The following is an 11,250-nucleotide window of genomic DNA, read 5'->3' as shown; positions in this document are numbered from 1 at the left end:
AAAAAAAACCCACAAAAAAACCAAAACAAACCCCCGACAGTTAAGGAAATCTTATATTCTTAGACTCACAGCACTTCCTATATACATCTCAAAACTACCAACTTAGCCCAATGCTTGGAGAGCCATCTAATAGGCCATGTGGACATCAGGCCACGTATGCCTCAAAAGCATTCCGAAAGTCTGATGTGCTTCAGGAAGGCTGCGTTGTTAAATCTCTGGCTTTGGGGTGGTATTCACTGCTTGGGGGAAAGTAAGGCAACACTTCACATGGGGACTACATGCAGGTGCGCAGCCCAACTGGCAGAATGCTTGTCATTAGCACTTTCACAAGGGCAGCTGTTGGCGTCTCTTCCCCGTGACTCAATTACCAGAGTAGCCACTGAGCTTGACCAGTTCTCCTAGGCTTTCTACTTGGTGCCTGAGGAACATGATGTCCTGTGGTGAGTGACCAGGAGCTTCAGGCCATTAGACCACTGGGGACAAAAGATGGCAAATACTTCAGAAGCTCTCTTGGGCAAGGTATGGCTTCAGACCCTGGGGAGTCACTCTCAAAAGAGTAACTATGAGCTCTTTGAGACTTGTTTGGTCACAAGCTTCTGGGACAGATGACCTTGAATGAGATCTCAGGGGGCTCTCCAAAACTGCAGGTGCGTCAGAATGCGCAAGATTTCCCACATCTTCACGCACAGAATATCTGTAGGCCCTTGAGAGCTATAGACTGTCGGCAGCCAGGATCAACTGCACAGGGCCGCTATTCTTCCCCACTGAGAGTCACTGTAGGAAGTCCACTGAGCAGTAGCAATGGTAGCCAGGCATCTCCAAGCACAGAGTATCAAAAAGAAACTGAACCTAGAGACTGAACGTGTGCATTCCCAGATATAGTCTTGAGCTTTGGGGAAACAACTAGGGAACTAGAGGACCAAATCCCTGCTGTCTTGGAACTGGTATTTTAGCTGGAGTGGAGAGGAAAAACAAATAGTTAACAAAACCTGAATGAGTTATGTAGTATGTCAGGAGGTAATGAGTGCTTGAGAGAAAAACCCTAAACATGGTAAAGAAGCTGGGTAACTAGGGATGGGACTGAAGTGAACTGGCTCATACTGGAAGAGGAGATCATCAATTACTCATTCACATTGTATTCTGTGGCTACACTGTGATATTGGCTAATTCCTGCTTGTCAGCCTTGCGCAAGAAACATTTTAGGGGATGCATACTGTACAGAGTTCAAGGCTACAGCTCCTCTAGTTCTGCCTGTGTCAAGCCCTGTTCCCTAGGAACCACCACCCACCTACATCACACTAGACCCTGTGCTTCCTTTACACCCACATGAGTGTACTAGGAAGTCCTTCCGGCAATCCCTCCTGGATCCTTACTGTATCTGGCTACCTTTCTCCTCCTTGCCCCAGAACTCCCCCACCAGTCTGCTGCCTCCGACCTGCATGACTGAGGCAGCTCCCAACAAAAACTCTGTGCCTCCATTCTTGTCATAGTGCCAACTGTTACCCAAGTGGCCAGTGGGGATATGCTCACTATGCTTAGGCTTCAGTTAGCTGGCTTCCCCTCCAAAGCCACTCATAACTTGCAAAGTAAAATCAACCTTTTTGTGTACACTGACAGGCTTCAGGTACTATGTCCTCGGCCCTCATTTTTGTCCATTTTCCCAGTCACATGACTTGGTCCTCTCTAGTCTTTTTCTGACTCTCCAGTGTACCAAACTGCTCTCACCTCATGGCACTTGCTGTCTCTTTGCCACATGAGTTTTCATTTCTAAATTTTATGACTGCTCATGTAATCATCATGGTTTTAAAGAAAATATTCCCACGAAGAGCAGATGATGGCTCAGCATTCTCTCCCCATCACTCCAGCTATTCTTTCTCTAGCTCTCTTTGCTAATTTCTCAACTGTTGCCTGCCCTTCCTCTGCTCCTAGAAGAACTGTTTCTGCAGCAGCTCCAGCAGCCCAAGCTGACTGACCACTGAGTAACCCTTTGGAGGAAATCCTACCTGTGCTTCAGAATTCTCTAAGAGGCCACTTTCACCTGACAGTTCTAACCTCTCAACCTCAGATGCTCATCTTGTCTGTGTTATTTAGGTTTTGGGGTTTTTGTTTTATTTTTGAGAGAGGATTTCACTAAATTGCTCAATCTGTGGACCAGGTTGGTCTCAAACTCACAGCAACCTTCCTACATCAGCCTTCCAAGTGCTGGGACTATGAGAGTGTGATTCCCCACGTATTGTCTGTGTCACACAGTCCTATGCAGAGTATCTCCTCACCCTGCTATAGCTCTTATTCCCCCACAGTCTGAGGCTAGAGGTCAGCTCTCCCTCCAAGACAGCACAGGAGACTCATATTCCAGGCTTGGATCTCCCATTCACTAGCTATGCTTCTGGCCAAGTCCTTTCGCCTTCTCTTGGTTTATTTCTCAATGACACAGAAATGTATTTGTGAATAATTGTTCGTAAAGGAGTCCAGGAATACTGTCCCCTAGTCCATGACCCTGGTGTGTGGACAACTTCTAGGCTCAGGCAACAGCAGATGTTTAAGAGGAGCTTCCCCTAATTCCTTTAGAACCCCTTAGAAAGAATCCAATTGTCATGACTTCCTATAAGGACATGCAATGTGCCATAGGAGGAAGCCAGTGGAGTAGGCAGCATGTCACTCCCTCAGACGAGGGCACATCCCTCTCTCTAGATGGACAGAATCTTTGTATTTCTCTGGGTATGGGGGTGCTTTCTTTGCCTTCATGTGATGCTCCTATATATGATCCATCTTTAGGCCACTTTCCTTCCACTCCGTCATCAACCTATTTCAGAAGCTCAGTTGCTGAGGCTGTGGTTCGGGGGAGCTCCATCCCTCCGTGTTGTTCTTGTCAGGACTGCTGTGAGACAGTGTCCTGTGTAGTGATAAGTGTGCAAGAAAATTCAGCTCCTTGTCTTTGACAAGGTGCTTGAAAAAGGTTTACTCGTTCAAAAGTGGCCTTTGTGACAGGAAGCCCTCTGAAGCCCTACTATGGTTGTCAGGGTAAGTGGGGAATCTAGATGCTATCATATCTCACATGGACAGTCACAGTGTCGGGGCATGAGCCTGTTTGTTCAGACAAGCACACACAACCTTGTTGAGGAAGGGAGACACAAGTCCCTGTCTGTCTTCTTACTTTGACTACTAACTTACTGCAGACAAATCTTGTCTGTCTCTAGTCTCCAGAGCTAGAGCTGGGACTTCATGATACAAGGGGCTTTTCTTCAGCATGAATAAGGGAGTACATAAGGAGCACAGGGCAGTTACTCTGCTTAAGTAAAAAGTCCAAGGCCCAAAGCTCTGCTGGCCTGGCCTGCAGTCACTGCAGGAAGCTTCCAGTTGCAACTTCTCCAATGTCTAAGGGTTGAGAGACCTTTAAGAAATCTTAGTGCCTCCTCCCCATTTCCTTCTGCTGCTATTTTCTACCCCAGTAAGCTTCCTCAGCTTTTACAATGTAATGAACAACTGAAAGTACCATACCTCTGAACGGAAAGCATTCTGGTTTTCACAATTTCATGTACAAATCCCCTGAAGCTATAGAAAAACTAAACACACACACACACACACACACACACACACACACACACACACACACAAAAGCAGGAATAAAGTCACCAAAACTGAAGCACCAAATCAGCATTTCTCTGGCCTGCTGGGCTGCAGTGCTCAGCAGACTGACCAAGAGGAGCAGCCATGTTCCCTGGCTGTTTACACTGTATCCACTGTCTTACTCATTCCAATAAACTTACTACAAAGAGTGTTTGGATGAGACACTGTGGGTAAGTCCAGGTCTGGTCCTTCCTCAACCAGGTAGGCCCTGGGTAAGTCCCATCGCCTTTCAAAGCCTCGGCATCCTCAGCCACGAGGCAGAAGCAGTCATACCTTCCTCATCTGTCCACGAAAGGCAAAAGGAGATGCTGGTAAAGTAGCACTTTGCAAACAAAGTGGGGGATTATTTTATGTGAAGATACAAGACTATAATAATTCAATCAAATAAAAGTCCCAAATCTTGGAGGATAAACTTGGTCTTACCACAACCTTTCATGTAGTTACAGGAAAGGGACACTCACTGGAGTACAGCCTGGTTTGCAGGTGACTAGCACCCAACAATACTCAACATCATCTGTGGGACAAGCAGCCAAAGAGGGACAAGTCTCTCTGCAGGTCACAGCGCATGCAGCTGCTAGTGGAAAGGAAACTCAGGCCTCATCTTGGTCCAGAGCACAATATATAAGCTGCCTCCGGCCAGTCTTCAAAAGCCTAGACCTACCACCAATACCTCTCATAAAGAAACTCCCTCAGAGTTCAGAATCCCCTCTACCCTCCAAGGTAGGTGATCAATTCTGAGTAAATCTTTTTAACTCAAGTGATTCGAGGTCACTGGCATCTACAAGTATAGGCCAGGGACTGAAAAGAGCACAAGGGACTGACGTTATGAACTTACTCTAGAATTTTGGCAAGTCCTTTGCCCTATGGTCCTGGATGTTCCCATCATTGGAATCCAAGAGGACCAGAGAGGACCTCTAGAGAAGCTTCAACATTAAGAGCCTAGGTTTCCTCTGCACACTCTCTAGCCCATCCTGGGTCCAGTACTTACCCCGGGGCCATGACTGAATGAAGGTTGCACAGGGAACCCTTAGGAGAGTCCTGTGCTCTGAATCAGAAGACCACAGACCCTCTGAAGACAGCTACGATTTAGACTCTACTTAAAACCAAACAGGAAAAGGAAGCTGAACCAGAGACAAAGGGGAAACAAACCCAAGTGAAAAACTGAAACCTAGGTAGAAAATAGAGAAACAAGAAGCTAAGAGCACAGGGCCCCACCAGTGTGGGTGGCTGAGATCTGCTGCCTAGGCCCGAGACTGGCAACCTCAAGCTCCCCAATTTCCTACTGAATGAAAAAAAAGAAAGAAGAAAGAAAGAAAGAAAGAAAGAAAGAAAGAAAGAAAGAAAGAAAGAAAGAAAGAAAGAAAGAAAGGAAGAAAGGAAGAAAGGAAGAAAGAAAAAGAAAAAGGAAGAGAGAAAGAAAAAAAGGCAAGAAAGGAGAGAAAGGAGGAAAGAAAGAAAGGAAGGAAGATATGACTGCTTCTAAGGGGTTGAGCTTCTTAATTACAAGGGAGAGCACAGGCAGAGAGAGAGGCATCTAGAAGAGTCAAGAGTGACCATGATCAGAAACTAACCCAGGCCATGTGAGGAGAGGGGAAGGGCAGAGAGACAAGAGGTCTAGTAACCAAATAGCTGAGGTTATATAGGGAAGAGAAGCTTGGGAAGGGCAGCCCAACCCCTGGGCTGGAAACCCCAGGGTAGGGGCCAGAGCAGCAGCCAGGATGATTCTGTGACAGGTACTGGTGAAGCTGAGAAAGACTGTCAGATAGTGTCTGCTCAGAGATGCTGTTAGACACTTTAGTTTGCCCTTTGTCCCAGGTTTGAGAACTAATACTTATAAGGCCACAAAGCTGACCAAGAGCTGGGGACCAGGCTGTGGTGCTGGCTCCACCAGTGACTGCTGGTTCCATTATCTGGTCTAGATCAGAACCACCTCAGGATCTAGACCCAGTTTTCCACTTGACAGAGTAAGCTCAACACAGATGACTTCCTATAGGATCCCATGAGAGGGCTGCTAGACTCAGAAGGTCCTGGCTGGTTCTGAGACCAAGGGCCTGTATGGCATGTACACCTGGAACAGACTCTCTATTTGACGCTAAGGTAACATTTGCATTTCCTCAGGAGACAGGGCTTTCTTATGGGATACTGCTATCTGAAAGAACACTGCAGGAACATGGGAAGCCAGCTTTGTCAGCTATTCAGTGATTATGGCCTCATTTCTCTAACACAGGGTGACTCTTTTGCTGATTCCCATGGGTTTCCATGAAGATAGACTCTTCATGTCTTCTTAACTGGGCAGAAAACTCACTAAAAGTTGCACACTGTGCTAGAAACCAGAAACCAAGATTTGGAAGGAAGGGCAAGCCCTGTGTTTAGAAGGTTTTTACAGTTCTACAGCCGGGTGCAAGAGCACACCTGCAAGGCCAGCACCTGGAGGTGCGTGGGTTTGAGGCCTACCAAAGATACAGAGTGGATCCTATGAAGAAGGGAAGGAGGACGGGCACAGTGAAGAACGGATCTGTTAGCAAATAGATACATTCAAATGTCATTGTTGCAAGGGTGAGAGACATAATGTGAGGGGCATAATGGGTTTGTTCTAACTGGGGAGATGAATGCCCTTTGAACATTGAAAATGCATTTTCAGGTTGGGCGGTGGTAGCGCACACCTTTAATCCCAGCACTTGGGAGGCAGAGGCAGGCGGATTTCTGAGTTTGAGGCCAGCCTGGTCTACAGAGTGAGTTCCAGCACAGCCAGGGCTACACAGAGAAATCCTGTCTCGAAAAACCAAAAAAAGAAAAAAAAAATGCATTTCAGAGGCATCTTTAGATCTGTATTTCCTGTTAAGCATGTGTCAGCTGCAAACCATGTTTTTGACTTGTGGTTTTTTTTTTTAAGCTGATTGGAGTATTTGCTATTTTCCCTTGTGAATTTTTCTTTGTAACTGTGGATTATTTGGAAGCTTGTTATTTAATTTTGTTTTGTTTCAAAATCTATGGTGTTTTCTTGCTATTTACTACTGTGGTCATAACATATGCTTTTAGTATGACTTTTGTGTTTCTTGGTATGAACACAATTGTTTTACCTGCACAGAGATATCTAGGGTCCAGTATGTAGCTCAGTTTGATGAAGATACTGTGGTCACAAGAGAGGAAGTGTGTTTCCCACAATGTTTGTTAGGTCAACGTGGTTAATAGGTGCAGAATTTCTATGTCCTCATTATTTTCTCTAAACATTTCATCAATTGTTGAAAGGCCTTGACAATCTCTAAGCGACTTAAGCATCTTCAGTTCTGTTAATATATTTTCTACATTTTGGAGCTTTTATTAAGAACACTTGCTATTCAGTACTATTGGTTCTATTGTTACTACTGTAACAAAATACCACAAATGTAGTGGCTTACAACAATAAAAATGCATTATCTCATAATTATTGTAGGGTAACAGTAGGTGAGAAGTCCACCAGGGATTGGATTTTCAACACGATCTCACTAGGCTAACTTAAGATGGTGGAAATGGTGCATCCCCTCTGGAGGCTCTGCAGGAGTGTTAGCCCCTCCCTTTTCCCTCTCCTATATACTACCCACATTCCTTGGTCCATGGCTCCCTTCATTTTTAAAGCATGCAATCCATCAGTCTGATCCCTCTTCTAAAGGACTTTTCCTTCTGGCCCTGGTTAAGGCAAAAATCTGCTTTTGCTTTCTCTCTCTCTTTTTTTTTTTCAGCTGGCCTCAAACCCTATGTAGCTGAGAATCACCTTGAACCCCTGAACTCCTTTCTCTACTTCTCAAGGATCATAACATGAACCACCAAGCCCAGCAAGTTCTTTAGGTTTTTGTGTGTGTGTCTCTGCATGTGTTCATGTGCGTGTACCTACGTGTGCATGCATACATGTATGTGCACATGTATATAGGGCAGAGGGCGATACTGGGTGTCTTCTTCAATCACCCTTCACGTTAGCCTGAGACAGGCAACACCTTCCACTTTAGCCTGAGACACACTTCCTGGGGCTTTCCTGATCTTGCCACACACTGCCTGGCTTCAGTGGGTTGGAGCCCTGGTGTGAGCCTTCCATGTTCTTTCCTACCTTACCTCCAGCTGGAGAGGTAGCCTGATCTTTCTGGATCAGTTCTTCAGTCCTTGAAGGCAGAGGCAGGGAAACACTTCCACAGGTGTTTACCCCACAAGGAACCCCTGTAGACACTCTTACTTCAGGTTCTCTGGTCAAATAAATTTGCATTTTCACAAGTTGGAGCTTTTGGTGGCTCAGGTCTTCTCCTCAGGGAACCTTCCATATCATCCCTATAAAATATGGAGGTTCCTATCTAATAACCACAGCTGCATTTGCACCCCTATGTCTATAACTTTAGCTTGCTCATAGCTCCTTCCTCCACAAGTATACACGTCGATGTTTTGTTTCACTTGTTGCTCTCACTGTCTACCTCACCAGGAGCTGGGGCAAAGGCACTGCCACAGGTTGAGTGGCTCTGCTGCCTTGAAATGTACTTTGTAGTTCAGGCTAGCCTCAAACTCACAAAGATCCATTTGCTTCTACCTCCTGAATGCTAAGATTACAGGCCTGGCAAGTTCACTACTTTTGAATTGGGCCTCACTCAAGGTCTAAGGCTACAGGCAGAATACAGACATATGTTTTCCCCAGAATATCACAAGAATGGACTCTAGCCCAGGTACTGACAAAGTCCTTGTTTGGCTCTGAAACCTTATGAGCCAGGCCATCTTAGTTTTGAGACAAGTCCTCTCTGACCCTGGAACTCATCATTGGTCAGGATGATTGGTCAGTGAGCTACAGGGTCTGTGACATGTGACACCTCCTCAACCCCTGCAGTGGGCTTGCTGCCACACCTGCACTTTATATAGGTGCCAGAGATCTGGACGATTCAGATCCTACATGCATGGCAGGTACTGTATTGACTGAGCCATGGTGCAGGCCTGCAGTTCTTACAGGTTTTAGTCTTCTGGGCTCTACCAGATGCCCACCGACTTCAGTTTATAATACTCTGGGGCTTCTTTAGCCCAGAGTTCTAAATTTTTCCTCATTCCTCACACAAGCCAGTTCCAAAAGCTTATAAACCATGTGGTCAGGTTTATCCCAGGAATGGCCTCACTTCTGAGTGCCAGGTTTTTGTGTTGTTGCTGTGACAAAATCCCTAACAGGAACAACCCAAGGAAGGGTTTGTCTGGCTAACTGTAGACCATTAGAAGGGATCTGTGCAGGTGTAGTGGCACACACCTTTAATCTTAGTACTTAGGAGGCAGTGGAAGGTGGATCTGTGAGTTCAAGGTCATCTTGGTCCAAAGAATGAGACCCTGTCAAACAAGTGAACAAAGGGAAAAAGTCTTTTATGACAGGAAACGGCAGACCAGGTATTAGGAACCTGGTCACACTGGAAGTGGGGCCAGGGGATAAAACCTCATGGCCCACTTCCTAAAGTTTTTACAACCCTCTCAAATAGGACTATTAGCTGGAGACCACACAGGTGCTAACATACTAGCCTGTGGGAGACATGTCACGTTCACACTGTGGTGGGTCTCTTGGCTTAGGTTGAGCAGACAACCCCACATGCTGCTGCACTGCATGGCTCTGACACCAGCCTTTCTTGCTCAGCTCTGTAGAGGACAATCTGAGCTGGCTTCTAGGAGTGCTCTAGGTGCACAGATAGCCCCTAGGCAACAGCTCCAGAGAGGGAAGCCTTACACAGAACTCAGCTGTCTCTACTCAGACCTGCTTCCTCCTTCTCTAGAACTAGAACCTGGAAGTCCAGGATCTGCCTCCTGTGATCCTGTTAGCTTAGGCTCCACCTTTTCCCTAAAACAGAAAAGCAAACAGAGGCAGAGGCCTCCAGCCACTGTAGGGCTTATCACGGTATTTCTTCTCAAGGTCAGAGTCCTACACTCTCTGAAGCCTGTTTGATTCAGTACCCTTTGTAGATTTTGCTCATTTTACAGATGTTTTCAAAGTAAGTCACTTCATCAAGGAGAGAAGCAGAATCGGTTCCAGTTATTACAATAACAAAGGTTATTTTTTCATTTCCTGAAGATGTTGGCCTACGTGTAAATATCTCTGTGATACAGTACCTTTCAGTTTCCTCTCCTACTGGTGCACCTACTATGGTGCTACTGTCTTTTCTGGTTTCAGTAAGCAGGTAGCTAGAGTGGGCCTTTTAACTCAGTCCTAGAGCTTTAGTAATACACTTAGCAGAATTATGAGAAGGAGCAGGAAAGGAAAAAAGCTCTGGCCTGCCCTTGCTTTATGCATGACTTCCTGGTTATCTCCACTTTATTATCACTCTGGCTTCTTCATCTGTTCATTGAAAGAAATGGCTTTATTAAAAATTCATGGATTGGCCTTGAGGTAGTTAGCAGATAAGAGCTTACAATCAAGCCTGATGACCCAAGCTTGATCCCAGTAGGAGAGAACTGACTCTCAAAGGTTGTCCAATGATCTCCCCATACATGCTGAGTGTTACATGTGCCCCCTTCCCACAAATAAAAATAAAAATCTATGTATAACAGCACTTAAGCCAATCATGTAAAGACAATAGAAACTGTTGGGAACATAGGATAGGGGATGTTGGCACCAAAGAAGCAGTTTAGTGAGGAAGGAATCAGCTTGTAATGTGATATGGCCAGCACAGAGCTTAAGATATAAGGTGCCAGCAGGCTTAGGGTAAACGGTGACCCCACAAAGGAACTTAGGAATGAGCGAAGAGGAAGGATACCAACACGTGCAGCAGACAGGCCAAGGCTGCTGCCTCCGCATGTCAGCACAGAAACATCTACTTGATCTGCAAGACATACTGTCAGATTCCAAAGAACTTGGGAGTTTGTTAAAACGAGTTGGGGGCTAAACCCAAAGCCAGTTCACTTAGGAAACCTCCTTGAGAGACCGGCAAACAGGCCAGGGACTGTTCAACTCACCTTTGTGGAATGCATATGAGATTATCTCAGGCCCCTAGAACCTAGAACAACTGACACCTATTAAAGACACCAAGGCACCATTGACTTAAGAGCACAGCACAGAGACCCTAACACCTGCCAAAATGAGCCAAAGACCCAATCCAGCATCCCCATAGTTCTGAGAAAGTCCTTAAATATACTGACCTTGTTTTTTGGCTTCTGTGGTCCTACCTTTTTTTTTTTTTTTTTTTTTTTTTTTTTTTTGGTTTTTCGAGACAGGGTTTCTCTGTGTAGCCCTGGCTGTGCTGGAACTCACTCTGTAGACCAGGCTGGCCTCGAACTCAGAAATCCGCCTGCCTCTGCCTCCCAAGTGCTGAGATTAAAGGCGTGCGCCACCACCGCCCGGCTGGTCCTGCCTATTGGTAACTGTTCTGGCTAATTGAAGTGTGTCAACCTGGATATGGTTTTTGTGCATAAAAAGCCAAAACAATTTGGGCAAGTTCCCAGTTGTGGCCCCTGGCTAGAGAATAAAGACGTTCTATCGGCTTCAAGAGTCCATGTGTTCTTTGAAGGAATTACTTCGCAGCATCATGTTAATCACCTTTCTATCATTAGAACAAAATGCCTGGACACCTACTACTGAAAAGATTGAACTCATGCTTTTAAAGGTCCAAGTCTAAGTTTGTTAAAACTTGTTTTAACTCAAATCAG

At 45.6% G+C, this 11,250-nt stretch overlaps 1 protein-coding gene across 6 annotated transcripts in view; it reads right to left on the bottom strand.

The window, feature by feature from the left end:
• The window catches only part of Evl (Enah/Vasp-like), a 123,763-nt gene that overhangs the window by 49,549 nt on the left and 62,964 nt on the right, over positions 1-11,250 (bottom strand). Inside the window, exon 1 of one of the 6 annotated variants that reach the window (XM_031356700.1) lies at positions 4,616-4,748. The exons of 4 other annotated variants lie outside the window; for them this stretch is intronic. In XM_031356700.1, the coding sequence (XP_031212560.1) occupies positions 4,616-4,626 (11 nt within the window). In that variant the 5' untranslated portion in view covers positions 4,627-4,748. Of the gene's footprint in view, positions 1-3,767; positions 3,791-4,615; positions 4,749-11,250 lie in introns of those variants that run through there. One more of the 6 variants, XM_031356702.1, reaches the window with a different exon arrangement.

Source organism: Mastomys coucha, unplaced genomic scaffold, assembly GCF_008632895.1.
Source record: "Mastomys coucha isolate ucsf_1 unplaced genomic scaffold, UCSF_Mcou_1 pScaffold6, whole genome shotgun sequence".
Lineage (NCBI taxonomy): Eukaryota > Metazoa > Chordata > Mammalia > Rodentia > Muridae > Mastomys > Mastomys coucha.
Note: the sequence above shows the minus strand (reverse complement) of the source record. Positions and strands in the feature narration are given on the sequence as shown.